This window comes from Rana temporaria, chromosome 1 (genome assembly GCF_905171775.1).
Source record: "Rana temporaria chromosome 1, aRanTem1.1, whole genome shotgun sequence".
Classification (NCBI taxonomy): Eukaryota; Metazoa; Chordata; class Amphibia; order Anura; family Ranidae; genus Rana; species Rana temporaria.
In genome coordinates, this window is record NC_053489.1 from 255,785,989 (window position 1) to 255,809,841 (window position 23,853).

The 23,853-nt window shown below is 42.7% G+C and overlaps 1 protein-coding gene across 1 annotated transcript in view; it reads right to left on the reverse strand.

The window, feature by feature from the left end:
- Window positions 1-23,853, reverse strand: part of CMTM5 (CKLF like MARVEL transmembrane domain containing 5) — a 48,664-nt gene that overhangs the window by 11,670 nt on the left and 13,141 nt on the right. The window contains exons 2-3 of the mRNA XM_040354468.1: window positions 15,491-15,643; window positions 8,720-8,818 (exon numbers count right to left, since the gene is read on the reverse strand). Coding sequence (XP_040210402.1) covers window positions 8,720-8,818; window positions 15,491-15,643 — 252 coding nt within the window. The remainder of the gene's footprint in view (window positions 1-8,719; window positions 8,819-15,490; window positions 15,644-23,853) is intronic.

Genomic DNA, 23,853 nt, shown 5'->3' on the forward strand with positions numbered 1-23,853 from the left:
CCCCTTTTATGTCAAAGGTAATGGCGGACTTGTGCAAATTGTTTCAAATTAAGCAGTTGCGGACGTCTGTCTACCACCCACAGACCGATGGCCTAGTCAAAAGATTCAATAAAACCCTAAAATCCATGTTGAGAAGAGTAGTCCAGAAAGATGGGAAGGATTGGGATATGTTACTCCCTGCCCTGTTATTTGCTATCCGGGAGGTCCCGCAAGCATCCACAGGTTTTTCGCCATTTGAATTAGTGTATGGACGAAGGCCCCGGGGGTTACTCGATCTGGTAAAAGAGACATGGGAAAGTGAGTCCTCACCACACAAAACGGTGGTAGAGCATATCTCTCAAATGCGAGAGAGGGTGGCTAAGGTGATGCCACTGGTGAAGGAGCACATGCAGAAGGCCCAGGATGCCCAAAGAAGAGTGTATAACAGGTCGGCTAAAATTAGACAGTTCCAAGTAGGAGACCGGGTGGCTGTTCTAATACCCACGGTAGAGAGCAAATTATTGGCCAAATGGCAGGGCCCATTTGAGGTAGTAGAGAAAGTCGGTGAGGTGGACTACAAGGTACACCAGCCAGGGAAAAGAAAACCATACCAGATCTATCACATCAATTTGTTGAAACCCTGGAGAGACAGAGAACAAGTGTCAGCGGTAGTAGGGGTACAGTCAGGGGACCATGCAGGGATCGACTTGGTGCAGGTTGCTTCTACCCTGACTAGACCTCAAACCCAGCAAACAAAAGAGTTTCTACAAAAAAATAGAGATATGTTTTCAGAGTTGCCCGGTCGCACCAACGTCATCGAGCATGACATTGTGACCGAGCCCAATGTAAAAGTCAGGTTAAAGCCTTACCGTATCCCAGAAGCTCATAGGGTGGCAGTGTCCGAAGAGGTTAAAAGAATGTTCGAGCTTGGAGTCATTGAAGAGTCGCAGAGCGAATGGTCAAGTCCAATTGTGTTGGTACCCAAGCCCAACGGCACCCTCCGCTTCTGCAACGACTTCAGAAAGCTTAATGAAGTCTCCAAGTTCGACGCATATCCCTTGCCACGAGTAGATGAGCTAATTGAAAGGTTGGGGCCTGCCAGGTACATTACCACGCTAGACCTCACAAAAGGGTACTGGCAGATTCCCCTGACTAAGGAAGCCAGGGAGAAGACAGCCTTCTCTACCCCAGAAGGCCACTTCCAATATAAGAGGATGCCATTTGGTCTACACTCAGCACGGCCACGTTCCAAAGGGCCATGGACAAAACTCTGCGTCCACACCAACGGTACGCTTCTGTCTACCTAGATGACATAGTCATCTTCAGCACTGATTGGGAGTCCCACCTTCCCCGGGTTCAGGCAGTCGTAGACTCCTTAAGAAGAGCAGGGTTCACCATCAACCCCGAGAAGTGTGCCATTGGGATGGAGGAAGTAAAATACCTAGGGTATATTGTGGGTAGAGGGCTGGTGAAGCCCCAAATGAGTAAGGTGGAGGCCATACAGGACTGGCCCCGTCCCCTAACCAAGAAGCAGGTCAGAGCGTTTTTGGGCATAGTTGGCTATTATAGGAGGTTTGTCCCCAACTTTGCCACTGTTGCTGCACCACTGACCGACCTGACCAGAGGCAGAAAGTCAGTGATGATAAAGTGGAACGCCGAGACGGCTTTTCAAAAGCTTAAGACAGCTTTGTGCCAAGATCCGGTGCTTGTAGCTCCAGATTTTACAAAAGATTTTGTAGTACAGACAGATGCTTCAAGCGAAGGGTTGGGAGCGGTCCTGTCTCAGGAAATCAATGGGGAGGAGCACCCTGTGGTCTTTCTTAGTAGGAAGCTGACGGCAGCTGAAAGAAACTATGTGGTGGTGGAGCGGGAGTGTCTGGCCATCAAGTGGGCTCTAGACTCCCTGCGATATTTCCTCCTGGGCAGAAAGTTCCGCTTGGTGTCAGACCATGCTCCGCTTACCTGGATGAGACAGAATAAACACACCAATGCCAGGGTAACAAGGTGGTTCCTTTCTCTCCAGGAGTTCAATTTCATGGTAGCACAGACCCGGGAGACAGCATCAGAATGCCGATGCCCTCTCCCGAGTCCATTGTATGGTGTCTACTGTTGCCTCCAACACCTCCGCGTTGAGGCAGAGGGGGGGGATATGTACAGGACACCGGGGGTGGGTCCTGGACGGGTGCTATACGGCACCACTGTTTGGACTATGGTCCATTTAAATAGAGGTAGAAGGTTCAGGGGGTCACCCAAAAGTGGGTGAAAAGTTCCAGGCAGGCGCTAATTCAGAGAGGACTGGCTCGCAGTCTTCTCTAATTCTCTATCTTAATAAAGTAGTTTGGGGCCTGGAATTTTGGAGGCTCCAAAGTGTTATTTGGGTGGGATGGAGCCTCCACTCCTAAACCCTGGAAGCCAGCGCACAAGGGGTTAAAATCTCAGACAACCACCCATTAAAGCAGGAAGTGATGCTGGAGGGAGTGAGTGAGTTGGGAGAGTGCACCTGTGAGGACAAGATGGAAGTCTGCTAGCTGCTCAGAGAGGACTTTTGAGTAGTTTGGAAGTGAAGCTGTGTCTGCAGGGAAGGTCTGGAGGACTTCTTACTAAAAAAGTATGTGCCTTTCTTTTGGTTGTTTTTTCTGAAGAAAGACTTTTTCCTAAATTATGCTGGAAACAAGCAGGACTTTTGTTGTGACGTTTTGGATGCTGAAGTAAAGCTTTATTTTGTTTTGTTTGGTCACCAATAAAGACCCTTTGCTTTACTGACACGGTTTTACGCACTTGTCTCGCGGAGCTTAAAGACCCCCAAAGTTTACAGTATACAGTGCCTCGAAAAAGTATTCATATCACTTGAAATTTTCCACATTTTGTTACGTTACAACCAAAAAGGTAATTGTATTTTATTGGTATTTTATGCGATAGACCAACACAAAGTGACGTGGAAGGAAAATAATAAATGGTTTTCAATTTTTTTTACAAACAATTTTCTAAAAAGTGTGGCGTACATTTGTATTCCCCCCTGAGGCCCCATACACACCATAGAATCTATCCGCAGATAAATCCCATCAAATGGGTTTCTGCGGATAGATCCTATGGTGTGTACACGCCAAGGGATATTTATCCGCAGAGAAATCTCCCCTGGGATGGATTTCCAGCAGATGGATATTTGCTGACATGCACAACAAATCCATCTGCTGGAATCCATTCCAACGGATGGATCCGCTCGTCTGTACAGACTTACCGGATCCATCCGTCTAAAGGGATTCCCCGCACGCGTCGTAATGATTTGACGCATGCGTGGAATTCCTTATATGACAGCGTCGCGCCCGTCGCCGCGTCATAATAGCGGCGACGGCGCGACACGTCATCGGCAGAGGATTTCAGCGCGGATTTCAATGCGATGGTGTGTACACGCCATCGCATAGAAATCCTCTGAAATCCTCGAGAGGATTTATCCGCGGATACGGTCCGCTGGACCGTATCTGCGGATAAATCCTCTCGTGTGTATGGGGCCTGAGTCTATACTTTGTAGAACCAACTTTTGCTGCAATTACAGCTGCAAGTCTTTTTGGGGATGTCTCTACCAGCTTTGCACATCTAAAGAGTGGAATTTTTGACCATTCTTCTTTGCAAAATAGCTCAAGCTCTGTCAGATTGGATGGAGAGCATCTGTGAACAGCAGTTTTCAAGTCTTGCCACAGATTCTCAATTAGATTTAAGTCTGGACTTTGACTGGGCCATTTTAACACATGAATATGCTTTGATCTAAACCATTCCTTTGTAGCTCTGGCTGTAATTTTAGGGTCGTTGTCCTGCTGGAAGGTGAACCTCCGCCCCAGTCTCAAGTTTAATGCAGACTCTAACAGTTTTTTTCTAAAGCCCCGTACACAAAGGCAGAAGGTTGGAAGACATTTGCTAGTACAAAAAATATTGGCTGACATTCTGCACTTGTGTATGCCAACAGAAGCCAGAAAACCAGCAACCGATCAACTCCTAATCAACTCCCCAATGGCAGAGAGCGCTGATCGGAGTGTTTTGGCAGTGTGGCCATCCCCCTGTCAGAACACAACAGCTCAGTGGAAGAGATCTCTGGACTAACCTTGCATGGTTAGTACAGTGGCTCCCGACCAGAGCTGTCAGTTTTTTTCCGTGCAAACCATGGGGTTCTCCTTCCCCAGCCAGTAAGTTTAGGTGGATGGCCAAGACTTGCAGTTGTGCCATACTCTTTCCATTTTCGGATGATGGATTGAACAGTGCTCCATGAGATGTTCAAAGCTTGAGGTATTTTTGTATAACCTAACCCTGCTTAAAACTTCTCCACAACGTTATGCCTGACCTGTCTGGTGTATTCCTTGGCCTTTATGGTGCTGTTTATTCACTAGGGTTCTTTAACAAACCTCTGAGGGCTATACAGAACAGCTGTATTTAAAGTACAGTTAAATTACCATATTTATCGCGGTATAACGCGCTCCTGCGTATACCGCGCACCCCCAAAGTGACCCCCAATCCTGTGGAAAAACAGTTATTTTTGTACTTACAGTTTTGGTGTCTTGCGCGGCGTCCATTGGTCCATCGGCGGCCTCGTCGGGTCTGGCGTCCTTCTGCGGCTTCGGGTGTCCTCTTCGGCGGGTCCAGCATCCTTCTGCTGGTTCGGATGTCCTTCTGCGGCTTCGGGTGTCCTTCTGTGGCGGGTCCGGTGTCCTCTTCCGCGGGTCCGGTGTCCTCTTCGGCCGGTCCGGCGTCCTTCTGCGGCGTCCTTCTGCGGCGTCCTCCCCGCTCGTTTCCCACGCAGAGTTTCGAATACTGCGCCAGCATATACCGAGCGCAGTACACTCGGGCAGGCTCGGCAACTGTCGCGCTCACGTCCTGTACGTCCAGGACGTGACCGCGGAAGAAGCCGAGACTGCCCGACTATACCCGAGTGTACTGCGCTCGGTATATGTCGGCGCAGTATTCAAAACTCGGCGCGGGAAAGCGGGTATCGACGTATATTGCGCACCCACGATTTTGCCCTGATTTTCAGGGCAAAAAAGTGTGCCATATACGCCGATAAATACGGTACACACAGGTGGACCTGAATTACTAATTAGGTGATGTCTGAAGGCAATTGGTTCCACTAGTTAGGGATATCAAAGTAAAGGGGCACTGAATACAAATGCACACCACACTTTTCAGATATTTATGTGAAAATCATTTATCATTTTCCTTCCACTTCACCATTATGTGCCACTTTGTGCTGGCCTATCACATAAAATCCCAATAAAATACATTTACGTTTTTGGTTGTAACATGACAAAAGGTGGAACATTTCAAGAGGTATAAATACTTTTTCAAGGCACTGTGTGTAATTGTCACAATAATCCACTAGAAGTTAGATGAGTAAAACTCTAAAGCTGCCTATACATGGAATTGAAGTTTGGCCGATTCAGCAGAAATCTACCGACTGACTTCTGTTCATCCGCCCTGTAGATCGGCCTTCATCGCTGATCTTTGGGTATTACGGTGGAAGGGAAGTCTCCCTGCTGTCAGGCTACAAAGACACAGCAGGGAAGATTCCCCCAGCCACATTGAGGGTGTGTATGGGGAAATATATTAATTTTCTTTTAGTTCAACTCATTAATGTAGTGGCTGCCTTCGGCTTGTACACACGACCGGGTTTCTCTGCAAAAAACAGCAAGAAAACTGCTTCTTGCCGAGATTCCCTTTCGTGTGTACGAGGCATTCAGGTTTCTCATCTGGAAATCAGGCAAGAATCTCGACGAGAAAAAAAGAGAACCTGCTCTCTTTTTTCTCGTTGAGATTCTCGTTTGCCTGTTTCCAGACGAGAAACCCGAGAGTGTGTATACCTGTCGCCGTGGAAACCCGTGCATGCTCTAAATGACTTTGACGCATGCACGGTAGCTTCCACGGCATAGGTAGGGTGAAGAAAGATGGCGGCGACGGCATCGAATGTGACGAGCGCATGCTCTTCATACGCGATGACGTCACTGCGTTTTTTCCAGGGTGCATATTCACAGCATTCTTTCCAGGGTGCATATTCATGCCGGGAACTATGGGAATCTGTACATTATTTTTATGTTTGTGAAGGAGATTAAATATGATAAACTTGAGGGGTAAGTGTACTAGAAACTGTAAACTATTACATTTTTGACTGCTATCATTTTGGGGAGTAGATATTTAATTTTACAATACTTTCACTGTGTTGATATATGCTTCCGATTCATGCAACACTAGATTATAACTGAACCACCAAACCCTTACATTGCTACACTGCCGGGCACTCAGTCAAAGAAATTGTTCATCTTCTTCGCTGCTTTCTATGCCAGGAAAGCAATTCTCTTAAAATGGAGGGAGGCCCCTCCCCCTTCGGTGCAGCAATGGAGGGCATTGATCAATGCGGCCCTTCCTCTGTATAAACTCCACATATATGGGTCGCAACTGCCCCGGGAAGTTCGAAAAGGTATGGGCGGCCTGGGTAAAGGCAGAAAAGTTGCAGCTAGACTAGGTGGATGGCATCCCGGGATGGCCTGGTTACCCCTTTCTTTCCCCTTCTTTTCCCCTATGTTTTTGGGTCTTGGGGTTGGTTGCACTGGGAGCCACATGGGGTCACATGGGGGCGGTGGCAAGAGCCAGGAAGCTCCTTAGATCCGGTAATGGAGGCCTCTCTCCCCCCCGTTCCCTCCACCCCACCCCATCCCCCTTTTCCCCTGAATACACGACTCATGGTACAGTGGTGGAGGTCTTCCCTTTTGCCCTGTTAGGGGAAACTATATCCGTCTCAAGTGTAGAATGTGTGGTATTGCTATTGTTCCCAACATGTGTGTTTCTGTATGGGGGGGGGGGTCTCGGGGGTTACTTGGGGTATACAAGTGCTGACGTATTTATTGAATCTAGGCTATGCACTCCGTCTCCCTCTTTCTCAATTTTTATCTCTGTCTGTGTACCCTTTTCTTTTCTTGTCAATTTTGGTACAGGGAGTGCGTGCTCCTACATGGACGTTCACCTTATGTGTTGTTTTAACTTGCTTTCAGGTATCTAAACTGCATTTACTGCTGATCTATGTATAACCAATGTCTGGCAACTGTATATTTGCTCTGTTTATACATCAATAAAAATCTTTTTTGTTAAAAAAAACCCTTACATTGCTACCAGGGGTCAAGTCCTGGGGAAAAAAGTGTGGGAACTTCCACTCCCCCACCAAAAAAAAATACTAAAAATACTAAATACTAATACTAAACATACTAAAGCGTATGTTTTTTTTTTTTAAGCAAGTCCTTTCTAAATCCCGCGATAACTCGCAGCAGACCTCCGCAATGTCTCCTGGGAACAATGACAAAAGCTCCCAGGAGACATTTCTGCATCGAGGAAGTGACGGAATACCCGCACACTACCCGATGAATCCATATACAGGAAGCGGCCAGTAACATAAAAGATTACCAAGGTTCGACTGCCCCTGACAGTGACTCGAGCTGGGCATCGCCGCTCAGTGAAGGATTGGCTCGGGCGGCTCGGCTGCTCTAGTCCTGCAAAGGGAACTGCGTTCCTGCTGTAAAAAAAAGTGCAGGAACTCCGTTCCCACGCGTTCCCGCAGGACTTGAGCCCTGATTGCTACCCATTAACCCACATGCTTACCCACTATTTTGTGCATGCTCCTTGCACTTCCTGTGAGGCGCTATTGATTATTATAATATGTACAGTACAATGTACAACTGTATATGTATAATCATTAGAAATAAGCAACCTGTTTGCATGTATGGCCACCTCAAGATTGTGCTGATATTTCTGTCTGGAATGACTATAACCTACTGTTGCTCCTAAGGGAATTGGCTATAAGGCAGTTTAGAAAACCTGCTGTAAGTAACTCTACTCCCCATTTAATGGGCCGAAGGAGACAGCCTTTTCAGAGCTCCCTCACACACCTTTTGCACACTTGTCGAGAGACTGCTACAGGAAAAACGAATGCCGCGTACACACGATCTGAAATTCCGACAACAAATGTTCAATGTGAGCTTTTTGTCGGAAATTCCGACCGCGTGTAGGCTCCATCGGACATCGGACATTTGAGAGCTGGTTCTCAAATTTTACGACAACAAAAGTTCTTGTCGGAAATTCCGTTCATCTGTAGCCAATTCTGCTGCACAATAATCCTACGCATGCTCGGAATTTGACGCATGCTCGGAATCATTGAACTTAATTTTTTTTCAGCTCGTCGTAGTGTTGTACGTCACTGCGTTCTTGACGTGCGGAATTTCAGACAACATTTGTGTGACTGTGTGTATGCAACACATGTTTGAGTCAACATTTCGTCGAAAAAAAATAAAAAAATCCACGGTTTTGTTGTCTGAATTTCCAATCGTGTGTACGTGGCATTAGGATAGCTGAGAACTATATGGAAAAATGAGGGTCCCTTATATATTGATCAGAGCTGCACCTTGAGAAACATATGCCACATGCTGAGAACCAATCTGCTGTAACACACAGATAGCCTTTGTGAGCTGAAATACCGTTAATAACACCATTAGCAAAAAGGAAGCCATTTGTTCCCATATGACAACATTATATTAGCACTATTTTATATTTCAGCTCATTATAGCAGTGGTACAAAGCAATGAAAAATCTAAAAAAAAGAAAAAATAACTGAATTAGGAACTGAATTAGTACATTTCACTGCAGATGGAAACAATGGCTTTGGAGTAGAAAATGAAGGTAAAGCAAAGGAAAAGACGCACGTAGAAGTACTCACAGCTGCAGTAATAGCCCCCCCATCTCCTGAACTCCGGGCTGCAGCCACAATGGAGACTACCAGAAAAATGACAGCAGCAGACACACAGCGCAGGAAATCCTGAAAGCAAGATAAATATATATCAGTGAGACAGTTACATTTTTTGCAATCTACTGTACAAATAACTATAAAAGTAATTTAACCAAACTCTGTGTTGAAAACCATTGAGCCAAATGCAAAGTGAACAGCTAACTCTGCACCTTCAGATAGCTTATATCAGTTGTGATCTCCTATACAGAGTCTAGGAGCCTTACAACCAAAGGCTGCAGATAGTGAAAAACAGAAGTTGCAGATTACCATTGCATTGTGTTATTAGAGTATAAGTGAAAAAAATCTATAAATGCCTCTTTTTTTTTAAGTGATCACATGACCCCTGTGCTTAGCTGCATAAGGGGCTAAGAGAGGTGGGGGTAAAAACTGCAGGGGGGCATGTCAGCAGAAGGCAGAGAAACAGCAGTACACTGAGCTTTCCAGTAATTAGCTGTGCATGGTGGGGGGGGCATGTCAGCACAAGTCTGACCAATGGAGTACAGGCAGGCTGTGCTCCCAAATAGAGTGCAAAGAAGAAAACTGACCACGCTGGGATGTGCTTTCATGCCTGATTTGTTGGGTTTGTAATAGAAAAGCAGGGGGACTGGCAGATTCACCAGTAGAGTTGGTCCGAACACCCCCCCCCCCCCCCCCGTTCAGTTCAGAACTCGCAAATATACTAACCCTATAAAAGTCTATGGGGCCCATACTTGAAAAATCAAGAGTGACAGTTTTCTTTATAAATGTCAGTTTTGCTGCAGCAGGTTCTAAACACAGTACAGATGATGTGCCACTTTACGCAAAAAAAAGTATTTTGGTATTGATACATAGTCCCTGGGCCCCCAAATTTGTTTTTGGCCAAAAACTTACATATCATCCTTCAAAATGGGCCCAAAAGTGCCCCGACAACTCATGGCGGTGGTTGTAGGGGTCTACGGGCAGCGGGGTTTTCAGGAATCTGGAAGTCCCCTTCAACAAAGGGGCCCCCAGATCCCAGCCCCCCCCCAATATAAATGAGTATGGGGCACATTTCACCACTACTCAATTGACCAAAAAAGTGTCAAAAAGAAAGACAGGCGGCAGTAAAAAGACCCCCCAAAAAACAACACAAAACCAATGTTTTTTTTTCCATTCAGCTGTCAGCGGGGAAGCCTTTGACCATAGCCATTGCTAAGGACGCAGCGGCCGGCTTACCGGCCCACTCGTTAACCACCAGCTATGCACTATGCAGCACGCAGTGCATTGTGGGGCGCTCGGAACAAGGGGAACGGGCGAACAAGTGATGTTCGGGCCCAACATTTGCTCGGCTTTAACTGTTCACCCAACTCTAATCACCAAGTATTCTTACAAAGGAAGCGATCCAAAGAGAACACTATAATTACAATTATACAGCAGAAATATGAAATGTTGGAGTAACATACACTTTACTCTTGACAAGCCCCATAGGTGGACTTTTATGAACTTTTATGAAATTTCCATCAGTGATGTTTAGCTTAAATAGTCCTCCAGCGTCATGTTTTCGTTGTGTCAGCAGAAATGCAAAAAAATCTCCATAGGCTATGTAAAGGTGTGAAAGCTGTTGTCGGTAAATAAATATTAAAGGGTCACTAAAGGAATTTTTTTTTTTTGCTGAAATGACTGTTGACAGGGTATAGAGACATAATAGTTAACTGATTCCTTTTAAAAATGATTAAAAATATATAAAAAACAATCATATAATGTACCTGCAGTTTAGTTTCGTTTTTGCTGTTGTTTCCTGGTTCTCTGATGTATAGAGGCAAAGAACCAATAGAGGGCAGTGATGCTTTGTAAAATGAAACTGGATTGGTGCTGACACACAGTAATCACACCTCCTTGATTAGTCACCACAGTGAGAAATGGAGGAATTACAGCAACATCAAAGCAAAAATTAACAATGAGGACATGAAATCAGGACTGCAGTAAGGTAAAGGAAGCTATTTAGCTAAAAAAAAAAATCCTTTAGTGACCCTTTAACTTACAAGCTCATGTAAAATAAAGACGAATTTGTGTTACATATAAACACAACCATCTAGAATATATACAGACGGTAATTAAAACTCTATTAAAAAAATTGCATCTAAACTCTCCAAGTACACTCCAAAAAAGTTTCAAAAATAGTATTTCTCTGTAATCATCCCTCCTCCCTAGCCAAATCTGAGTATATCTAAGTAAGGGAAGAACTTTAATCTAATGCAAGAGGATCTTACACATTTTGTATGTGCTGTCACCTAGCATGATGTAGTGGATGCAGTGGGTACAGACGAAAATAAAATAGGGCGTCTGGCACTGAACCCTTTAATAATGGCATGACTATTGCAAGTGAAGTAGATAAAGATATTAATGGGTTTTATTAAGTAATTATGACAGCTGCTCTTTTACGAAAATTGTACTGCTTTTCCATTAGAATAGAAAGCTTTAAGTGCTACTTTCTGAGTAAATACATTTGGTAAAGGTCAGTTAGGGAAGCTATGTAATATCATATTTAATTTAGTTAAAGAGCTTCTGTATTCATTTCCTAAGTGTTTCTATAATCAAGTAAAGGTACATTTCCCCTGCAAATGAGATACAAAAACAAAAGAAGAAAACAGAAGAGCAGAAAAGAAACCCAGAAAAGGAAGCATGCAGTAGATGAGATTTAATAGGAATAGTTGAGAAGAAATTTATTCCTGTAAAAACAATACCACTTTTGCAAAAGTAATGGCGCCTTATTTTTATTGACTAAAAAAAACTACCCCACAGCTGCAGGAACAATTTAGTAGCAGTTTATTACGAATGCTATTATTAATAAACTAATAATCAGCAGAGCCTCCCTTTAGCAGAGGCTAATGCCGCGTACACACGTGGGCATTAGGCATGTAGAAAAAACAAAGTTTTTCCAACTTCATCATTAAAACGACATTGCCCACACACCATCGTTTTTAAAAAATGCTCTAGAAAAGCGCGGTGACGTACAACACATACAACGGCACTATAAAGGGGAAGTTCCATTCGGATGGCGCCACCCTTGGGACTGCTTTAGCTGATTCCGTGTTAGTAAAAGACGATTTGCGCTTTTCTGTCTGTTACAGCGTGATGAATGTGCTTACTCCATTATGAATGGTAGTTTTACCAGAACGTGCACTCCCGTCTCATAACTTGCTTCTGAGCATGCGCAGGTTTTTAACATCGTTTTAGCCCACACACGATATTTTTTTACAACCCGAAAAACGACATCATTTAAAACGTCGTTAAAAAATGCAGCATGTTCGGGGAAAAATTTTTTTTTTCAGAACCCGAAAAATTATGTGAAGCCCACACACGACCATTTTAAATGACATTTTTTTAAAACAACCTTTTTTTAATGCCGAAAAATGATCGTGTGTACGCGGCATTAGTTTTTTTGTGGCATGGATTCTACAATCCACAAACTTTTCTTTTAGGTTCATGTTGACATAAAAGGAGTGGACCCTGACGTAGTCTTCTGCTGTTGTAGTCCATCCCCAGCAAGGTTTGACATGTACATTCTGAGATTTTGTCCACTAACAGCACTTTTAAATAGTGGGTATCGGAGTTACTGTAGCCTTGCTGTCAGCTTGAACCAGTTTGGACCTTCTCCTCTGACCTCTTTGAAGTACAAGGTGTTGCCATCCACAGAACTACTGCTCACTGGATGTTTTTTTTTTTTGTACCATTTTGAGACTGTTGTACGTGAAAATAACGAGGTTAGCAGTTACAGAAATACTCGAAGCAGCCCATCTGGTACCAACAATCATGCCACAGTCAAAATCTCATTGTGATGTCTTATGCAAAACACTAACCCATACTTTTTATTGTTCCAGGTGGAGCAGTTTAGCATTTGATCTGCCTTAGGATTAAGGTTCCATATGAATAGACAACTGTGTAGCTAATATATTTGTAACAGCCATGAAGTTTAGGCACATTGGTGGAATTTAGGAATGTTGCACCTCTAATGGCGCGTACACACGACCGTTTAAAATATCATGGAAAAAACGTTTTTCTCAACGTGATTCTTGTCAAGCTTGCCTTGCATATACACGATCATGAAAAAAAAATGCTTGAGCAAAGTGCGGTGACGTACAACACGTACGACGACACTTTAAAGGGGAAGTTCCATTCGATTGGCGACACCCTTTGGGCTGATTATGCAAATTTCCCTTCTCATAACCTGCTTCTGAGCATGAGCGTTTTTCTCCCCGTCGTTAAAGCCTACATGCGTGAAAAACGATGAGAAAAATTATTTTTAATGCCCATTTTTCACATCGAGAAAAATGCTCTGGAGCCTACACATGGTCGTTTTTTAATGACCAATTTAAAAAATTGCATTTTTCCCATCATGAAAAATGGTCGTGTGTACGTGGCATTAGTCCCTGTCTTTACTTAAAGTTATGTTTTGTTTTGCTTTTTACTAAACTTCTGCCCAAACTGAGATTAATCCAGAGCCAAATGCCAAAGTGACCATATATGAATAAAAATTTGTCTGGTTCATCAGGGAACAACCAACTGAATTTCTATCCATATATGGCCCCTGTGCTTGTACAGAAGTCGTTCTACCAACCAACTTTCGTACAACCACCCTGAGGTATTTTCCCTGCTTGATCAGAATACAATAGCTCAAGCGGGGAGGTTTCCCTCATCTACATCAAGTGGTGAACAAAAAAAACTGGTCCATCTATGGCCTGCCTAAGGCCTAGTACACACGAGAGGATTTATCCGCGGATAAATCCTCTCGAGGATTTCCGCGGATTTTGATCCGATGGAGTGTACTCACCATCGGATCGAAATCCGCGCCGAAATCCCATCGCGATGACGTGTCGCGCCGTCGCCGCGATGATGACGCGGTGACGTGCGCGACGCTGTCATATAAGGAATTCCACGCATGCGTCGAATCATTACGACGCATGCGGGAGATCCATTCGGACGGATTGATCCGGTGAGTCTGTACAGACCAGCGGATCAATCCGTTGGGATGGATTCAAGCGGATAGATTTTAAAGCATGTCTTCAAATTTTTATCCGCTTGAAATCCATCCCAGGGGATAAAAATCAGCGGAAACAGATCCGCTGGATTGTACACACCAGGGGATCTATCCGCTGGAGCCGGTCCGCGGATCAATTCCAGCGGATGGATTCTCTCGTGTGTACGGGGCCTAATGCCGCATACAGACGGTCATTTTTTGTGATGAAAAAAAAATGACGTTTGAAGTGATGAAAAAAAATGACATTTTTGAAACTTCATTTTCAAAAACGATGTAGCATACACACCATCATTTTGAAAAATGATGAACAAAGTGACGGCACTCTGAAGGGGAAGTTCTATTCGCCTTGAGGCTGCTTTTAGCTGGTTACTTGTTAGTAAAAGACGATTCGTGCTTTTTTGTCTGTTACAGCGTGATGAATGTGCTTACTCCATTATGAATGGTAGTTTTACCTCCCGTCCCAAAACTTGCTTCTGGGCATGTGCGGGTTTAAAAACGTCGTTTTGCCCACACACTATCATTTTCATTGACACAAAAAATGACATTTTGAAAAACGACACAAAAAAATCGAGCATGTTCGAATTTTTTTTTGGTCGTTTTTCTGAAGACATAAAACGACATTTTCCCCACACACTATCATTTTAAATGACGTTTTCAAAAACGTCATTTTTTTTCATCATAAAAAATGACCGTCTGTATGCGGCATAAGTCTTAAATCTCTCATCTAGATTTAACTGTTTATATCAGCAGAATTCACCAATTACTATTGTCGATATGTGTTCCGAGCATGCAGGGAGCTGAGAGAGCGAGCAACAAAGAGTCACTGTGACTTGGGACCAGATCTAGGGAGACTCATTGCCATGTATGCCTACCGCTGGTGAGAATCCCTTCCTGAACACAGTTAATGCAATAGAGACTGATCCTTATTTAGCAGCCCATTAGCGATTCATTGCACATTCTTAAAGGGATAGTTTTATGTGCACCACGTTACAGAAGGGCCCCAATGATAGCTGGCTAATACTGACAATTAGGTGCCACATACTTTGCAATCACCTCCTGGGGTACCCCTTTGTCAGGAACTTTTACAAATACCCACTATTGGGGCCATATACGCAGTGTGCACATGTGGACCTTTATTTTTGGGTTAGTTAAGGCTGATACTTTAACCTGTTTGCATCAGTTATAGTTGGGTTTTGTATTACTATAGTCCAGATGATTACCATCTTATGGGTCATTGTTCACATTATCTAGTGTAGCATCTTTAAACATGTTTAATTGCTTATTTATTGATTCAAGCATTGTTCAACTGCCTTGCCATAATACATCCATTTAATCTACCAACCAGTTTCTTGTGGCCTACTTTCTGTGCATTATTGTAGAATGGTAGCACACTGTTTATTAGCATGCATGAAGGTAAAAAGCCTTGTGCCTTTACAACCACTTTAAAGAGTCATGGCAGAAAGGACAACCCATCATATCCAGCGGCTCCTGGGGGGTAAGCACTACATTTGCAAGGAAAATACGGAATGTTTGCTTGCACACAATTAGGTGACATAAACACAGTTTTATCTCATTTACTAACTTGTGACCATTCACTTAGCAAAGTAAACATTTTCATTTTCTTTAGTAAATTATCCTCTTACTGTACAATACATGACAGGAAGTATTCTCTGATAACATCTATGACATTTGTTCTTGTAACACACCGTGCAAGGCCAGTTGAGTGCGGCGAGGCGTTCATTGTAATGACTTGAGTATAGGATGAGGAAAATTAGGGTGATGATGAGCTCAATCAGTGGTGCCGCCAAATAGGAGGATATGGATGCAGCAAAACAAATAAATATCACAAAGCAGAGGACCTGTAAAGAGAGAGACACATATTGTAAATTAATTATTTCTGTGAAGTCTCATAAAAGATCCACTATTATGGACATGCTATGTTTTTGGTTTTTTAGATGATTTATTTGCTATGAGCATGTCAAAGATGTCAACCAAGGGAAAAGTTTATCAGGGTGATACAGTACAGCGTTCCAAGTACTGTAGATAAAGTGTGGCCAATTTACTTAAGGGGTGCAGTTCTTAAATAATCACAATAAAAGCTTACACTCAGTTAAGCCCCTACCAGTGCCGGGTACGCATGGGACGAATATTGTCCAAAATCAGCCGGTAAAGTAGAAACCAGTCAACATTTGGCTTGTGTGTATAGCTCCATGTCTGACAGAAACAGGGCTCACAACTGGCTTCTTTCAAATGGGCATGTGGGAAAACCAGCATCTGATTGCCATCTGATAGCCGCTGACAGCCAGTGCTGATTTGTGTTTAGGCGGGGGAGGGAAGCCCCTGCTAGAACACAATAGCACAGCGGGGGAGATCGCTGTACTAACATCGCTTAGTGTTAGAACAGAGATCTGTCAGTTTTTTTTGTTCAGCCTGCTAAGTTAAAGGGAAAAAAAACTTGTACCAGGCATTAGTCCTCATAGCCCACACAAAACATGGCCAGCAGTGCAAACCAATACATTATTGTACACGTTAATGTGTAGTGTTTTGAACATTACATTGTATTGCATTAAAGAGGTTGTAAACCTCCATGGGTAAGTTGTACCCATAGGTAAGCCTATAATAAGGCTTACCTATAGGTACTGTAAATATCTCCTAAACTTGCACCGTTTAGGAGATATTTACTATATACGCTGCCGTCGACGTCTTCAGCGCATGCGCACTGAAGGAACGGCTCACTCGTGACATTTCTTCAGGGCCCGTCCCGTGACCGGCGGCTCCCCCGTGCATGGGAGTGATGCAATCACAACTTCGGCCAATCACACCACCTGAGCCAGCAAACCCGGAAGTAACTACAGTAAACATGTCGGTCGTGTGAGCGGTGTTCCAGCACCGATCCAGGTAATCATTCTAAGGTGAGTATTTCCTTGTCAAAATATTTTATTGAATAGTACAGAAGTAGTGTACAAATTGCATAAAGTAAATACAATATCATACAGTCAGGGGTGAGAAGCTTAATTGAGAATGTAATAAATAAGGTGAGTATTTCATAATGAGCTGGTATGCTCATTACGCCTTTGTATTGCAGTTTTTTTTTTTTGGGGGGGGGGGGGGGGCTTGAAGGTTTACAACCTCTTTTAAAAGTAAAATTGGATCCGAACCCATTTTTTTTATGCATAGAATGCGTAAACATAAAAAAACCTTCTGACTTTAGAACCACTGTAACAAAACAAGATATACACTTTAGCTACATACTGTTATATAGTTGTACTTTCAAATCATGTTGTGACATCATTTTTATTGTGAAGTTTCATAGGATTGTATTATAAACAGTGAACAATCTTTCGTGTATTTTTTTTTTCAACAATAAATTTTTATTGCAATTTTTTAAATAACAATACAGATTGCCATTCACGTTTAGTCATTTATAACCAACATAGTTACATTGGTTCATAAAGATCTTTGTACCAGTCTACCCCTAATGGGTTCAAGCTGTGGGCATGGACAGGCCTCCAAGTAAACTAGAAATGTCATTACAAAAAATGAAAACAAAAACAGAACTAATTAGATTAATAAAGTGGGTCCAAGATGGTAGACTACATCGGAAAAATGCACATATATGACTTGGGGGTATTTCAAACTTAGGGATAATTTATAAATTGCACTCTTTTAAGTAGTTTGATGCTCTAGGATGAGATATCCATGTACTCCAATTCCTTTTGAATGTGTTAGTGGAGTAGTTTCTATGAGCAAGCATAAGTTCGTACTGAGCTTGAATATTTAGTCTGGCTATAGCAGTGTATTTTTAACTTTACTGGATCTTAAAGCGGGAGTTCACCCATTTATTAAATTTTTGCCCTTTTCCCCTTAGATTCCTGCTCGTTTGGTCTAGGGGAATCGGCTATTTGTTTTAAAATATGAGCAGTACTTACCCGTTTTCGAGATGCATCTTCTCCGTCGCTTCCGGGTATGGGTCTTCGGGAGCGGGCGTTCCTTTTTGATTGACAGTCTTCCGAGAGGCTTCAGACGGTCGCATCCATCGCGTCACTCGAAGCCGAACGTCGGTGCGGCTCTATACTGCGCCTGCGCACCGGCGTTCGGCTTCTTTCGGAAAATCGTGACGCGATGGATGCGACCGTCGGAAGCCTCTCGGAAAACTGTCAATCAAGAAGGAACGCCCATTCCCGTAGCCCATACCCGGAAGCGACGGAGAGGATGCATCTCGTAAACGGGTAAGTACGGATCATATTTTAAAACAACTAGCCGATTCCCCTAGACAAAACGAGCATTAATCTAAGGGGAAAATGTGCTCTCTGAGGGTGAACCTCCGCTTTAAAGTAACGCTTAACTCAAATTTCAATCTAGTTTTAGTCATAGTCTTTTGACTAAAATGCCATTTTATTTTTAGTCGTGTTTTAGTCATCTGAATTGTTTTAGTTTTAGTTGTATATTATTAAACTAAAATCTCTAGTACATTTTAGCCTACTAAAATCAAATGGGTTTAGTTATATTTAAATTGCATTTTTTAAGCATTTCTTTATAATTGCTAAACTCATTATATACTCCAGGAGTAAAAATCTAATAACGTTATTATTCATGGTATTAAGATTTGAACATGCATTACAGACACAGATTTAGCCGTCGTATATAACGTCTTCATGCATAAAAACAAGATTCATAAAAAAAGTATATTGCTTTTTGACAAGCAGAAATAACACTTGAAAATATAAAAAGAAAAATCAAAAACTCTAAACTTGATTTTAAAGCGGAGATTCACCCAAATAACATCTATATAAGACCAAATTCTTTATACTTCTAACGTGTACAGTAGGCATTTTTTATTTAATTTTTTAGGCTGTACATACCTTATAATCTATATTTGCAATCCGGCTTCCGGGTACTCACTCCATGGGAGTAGGCGTTTCCAAGCTGAGCCGCAATGTAATCTGGGAGTTCGCCCAGATGATTGATGTCTATGAGAAAGAGTTCCCCCTGGCGGATAAGGCCCCCCCCCCCGTATTGCGTAGGCGCGTCACGAGAGTCACAGAGTTTCCAAAAGGAGCCGAACATGTAGAGCTGCGAGTCGGCTACTGTCGAGCGTTGCTAGTCGGCTACTGCCTACTGTACATGTTAGAAGTATAAAGAATTTGGTTTTATATAGATGTTATTTGGGTGAACCTCAGCTTTAATGACATTACACATATTACCTGAATATATTATCCACATTCAAAATCAAGAAAAAAAAATAAGAAAAGCCCTTTTTCTTACTTTTTTCTTTTAGCAGCTTAGTAGATGCCCCCTACATATTCTTATGTGATGTTAATTTTGACGTCAAATTTCAATTAATTTTTTGCCATAGTCTTTTGACTAAAATGCCATTATTGTTTTAGTCGTATTTCAGTCACCTAAATTGTTTTAGTTTTAATCGTATAATAGTATTAATTTAGTCAACGAAAATATTTTAGTCAACAAAATTAACACTGGTGTCTTCCAAATCTCCAAATTCTATTTTTCTTTGCTGTGATCTAACTTTCTGTTAGAGGATGGCTACGTTAGCTCTCCATGGTCCCACTGTATATAGTATAGGAATGTAGTCGCCCTCCATTGCTCTCTCCTGAGATAGACTAGGGAGTAGGGACTCTGGGACGTGTAGTGTGCACTGCTCTATGCACACTACACATCCCAGAGTCCGTAGTCCATCAAATCTAAAGTGCACTGCTTGTTTCATACCAACAGAATTGGGGGGGGGGGGGGGTGAGGTTCAGGAGGAAGCAACAAAGAGGCAGAAAAATAACAGTAAAGCCCTGTACACACGATCGGTCCATCCGATGAAAACGGTCTGATGGACCGTTTTCATCGGTTAACCGATGAAGCTGACTGATGGTCAGTCGTGCCTACACACCATCGGTTAAAAAAACAATTGTGTCAGAACGCGGTGACGTAAAACACAACGACGTGCTGAAAAAAATGAAGTTCAATGCTTCCAAGCATGCGTCGATTTGATTCTGAGCATGCGTGGATTTTTAACTGGACGTGCCTACAAACGATCGTTTTTTTTCCTATCGGTTAGGTATCCATCGGTTAAATTTAAAACAAGATTGCTTTTTTTTAACCTATGGATAAATAACCGATGGGGCCCACACACGATCGGTTTGGACCGATGAAAACATCAGACCGCTCTCAACGGTTTAACTGATCGTGTGTATGCAGCCTAAGGGCTAGTTTACATTTTCTTCAAAACATGGCTTCGGACAGGCTTTTTTAAATCTTTTTGAATGCCAGTAAAAGCATCTATCACTAAATAAAATGGTTAGCTTACAGTCCTGTTTACACCTTGAGTTTCTGTGCATATCGTGGTCAGTTTACAACTGGGAATTGGCAGGATTAACCAGATGCCAAATTCACCAAAAAATGGACAACATTTTATGAAAAAAATATTTTTTTAAGGATGTAAAGAGACGGATCAATTTAAATGTTAAGGTAACAAACACATGAATGTGCATGGAATATTTTTGGAGAATAAGGATATTGTTTAGTATCACTTTAGGGTGTTTCTGTTATCATCCTCCTGTAAAGGCCCACAGAGCAAAAATCTAACTGGGAAAATGGCAGTAGTAGAGGCTAATGAGGCTTTGCTTCAATACACATTTGGAAGCGAGAGCAGTGTCAGGGTTAAATACTGGAGTCCACATTCATCTTGAGTTAAGTCAGGCATAGATGGTTTAAATTTCAGAGAGAGGGAGAAAAATCTGTTAATTCTCCCATCCATGTTAATGGCATGAATGTAGGAATCTCCATCGTAAGCTGACGCTGCTGAACAGTGACTGTATCTGATATGATGCAGTCACGGTTCGGCTGATAATATACCACCCGACCCAGTCAATTTTTTAAATTCATCAATCCAGGTAGTGTTTGTAGGGCCACCCACAGCTCAAATTTTAGCTGATTTAGCAAAAATCTGACGAAACTTGAGCCATACAGTGTTTTATAGCAAAATGACTTTGCCAAGTGCTAATGAGTCTTCAGCCATTTGGCTCAACCTCATCTGTCTGCGAATCTAGGCCATTGTGAGAAATCCCTATTAGGTGACCTATTTTGTGTAAAAGGCCCTAATTATTTAGATATACCATTTTCCCCACAAATAGAGCTTTCTTTTGGTGGTATTTGATCACCTCTGCGTTTTTTTTTTTTTTTTTTTTACGCTATAAAGAAAAATAGAGTGACAATTTTTTAAAAAATGCAATATTTTTTACTTTTTGCTGTAATAAATATCCCCAAAAAATATATAAAAATACTTTTTTTCCACATTTTATGCCGATACGTATTCTTCCCCATATTTTTGGTAAAAAAAATCGCAAAAAAAACGTTTATTGATCTGTTTGCGCTAAAAGTTATAGCGTCTACAAAATAGGGGATAGTTTTATGGCATTTTTATTAATATTTTTTTTTTTTTACTAGTAATGGCGGCGATCAGCGATTTTTATCGTGACTGCGACATTATGGCGAACTCATCGGACACTTTTGACACATTTTTGGGACCATTGTCATTTTTACAGCAATCAGTGCTATAAAAATGCACTGATTACTGTGAAAATGACACTGGCAGTGAAGGGGTTAACCACTAGGTGGCGCTGAAGGGGTTAAGTGTGCCTAGGGATGTGTTCTAACTGTAAGGGGGGTGGGCTTACTGTGACACTACAGTGATCACAGCTTTCGATTACAGGATACACTGTCCTGTCACTAGGAAGACTGGGGAAATGCTTGTTTACACCAGCATTTCCCCCTTCTTCCTCACCTTGACACGATCGCGGGTATGCCTGCAGACATCGAGTCCGCTGGACCCGCGGTCACGGAGCCCCCGGCGGGTGTGCCCACAATGCCGGCTTCTTAAAGGGAACGTATATATACGTCCTTCTGCCTGTCAATGCCATGCTGTCGACGTATATAGTTGTGTGCTGGTCGGCAAGCAGTTAAGGAAGAATTATGCAAAAAGAATATTAGTTAAACCCACAAGTGCTTTTTACCACTACTATTCCTTTATATTGGCTTTTGACATTTACAAATGCAGCAATTTAGAAATTGGATGAAAGGTTTAGCACTGGGAAACACTGGTTGAAAGAAAAATAGTCAATTTTATATACAACTATATAGATCAGACTGAAATGAGGGAAAGAGGGACAGAGGGACATAGTCCAAATCAGGGACTGTCCCTCGAAACCAGGGACAGTTGTGAGTTAAAGTGGAGGTTCACCCAAAAACCTTTTTTTTAACATTAGATTAGGGCTCGTTTTGTCAAGGGGAATCGGGTGTTTTTTTTTTCAATCGAAGCAGTACTTACCGTTTTAGAGATGCATCTTCTCCACCGCTTCCGGGTATGGGCTGCGGGACTAGGCGTTCCTACTTGATTGACAAGCTTCGGACAGGCTTCCGACAGTCGCATACATCGCGTCACGATTTTCCAAAAGTAGATGAACGTCGGTGCGCAGGCGCCGTATAGAGCCGCACCGACGTTCGGCTTCTTTCGGCTACTCGTGACGCGATGTATGCAACTGTCGGAAGCCTGTCGGAAGCCTGTCAATCAAGTAGGAAAGCCCAGTCCCGAAGACCATACCCGGAAGCGGCGGAGAAGATTGCTCTCTAAAACGGTAAGTACTGCTCGGATTTTAAAAAAACTACCCGATTCCCCTTGACAAAATGAGCATCAATCTAATCTTAAAAAAAACATTTCGGGTGAACTCCCGCTTTAAGTCTGTGCCCTCGTTTAGATTCACCCTCTATATTTGCCCTCTTTACTATTATTATTAAAAGTGAAAGTAAAAGAAAATCCCAAATTTTGGGTTGTCCCCACAAAAGTGATAGAAGTATAATCTTCCAATAGAGACACTAGTTCAGGTGACCTGGAGGTTACCCAAGGAATTCTCTTAATTTGTAGGGATTTCCTCTAACTTCCTGTTTGGCTATAGGACAGGAAGTGAAGAGAAACCCTCGCAATGGGACACAGGTGGCGAAAAAAAATCTGACAGGCATTATAACCCTTCCTTGCTCTATCCCCTAAAAATAAAAAAATAAAAAAGTTTTCCCTATAGTTATAATTTAACCACTTTAGGTCTGCTACAGGGCGGCAACTGTGCGCTGGATAACGTATATATACGCGATCTGACACTTCTGGGTTGGGGGCATGCATGCGTGCCACCGGCGGCTCGCTTCTGCTGTGATTACACACAGTGGAAGCTGATCAGCAGGTGCTCGATGTCCTCCAGCACCCACAAATCATCACACAGAGAGACAGAACCACCATCTGCCTATGTAAACAAGGCAGATCGTCGTTCTGACAGGGGGAAGAGGTGGAGTTTGTGTCCCTGTAAAGCAGAAAATAAATTCCATCTCTTCCCCTAGTAAAAACACCCCACACAGTATAGTAAAACACTGGCTAGGCACACAGTTAACTCTTTAAATTGCCCCTGATGTTAACCCCTTCCCAGCCAGTGTTATTGGTACAGTGACAGTGCATATTTTTAGCACTGATTACAGTATTAGTGTCACTGGTCCACAAAAAGTGTCAGTTAGTGTCAGATTTTCAATATCGCAGTCCCACTATAAGTCACTGACCACCGCCATTATTAGTAAAAAAAAAAATATCCCATAGTTTGTAGACGCTATAACTTTTGCACATACCAATCAATATACGCGTACTGGGATTTTTTTACCAAAAATATGTAGCAAATAGTCTACCCTCAGGGAAGTTGGGTCCTGTCTGGATATCTGACCAAAGGCCAAAGTGCCAAAGACTTGTTCACATGGCTGGGCCAAGAATACAGGCTTATGTGAATAGAGGGGGAAGTCTGAGGAGGGAGCTGGTGCTTTCCACAAGGGGGAATAGGTTTTCTGCCAGAATATTTCTCCCTACCTTGGATAGATGAGACTAACTAGTTTTGTCTATGGCCCAATAGATCATGTATCTCTGCATGCATAAGAGTGATTGTTGATCCACTGTCCACAACAGGTACTGTATGTAATAAGGCCGAGCAGCGGCCTGTGTTTATGGGAGGAGCCCGGGGAGCCTATATAATCT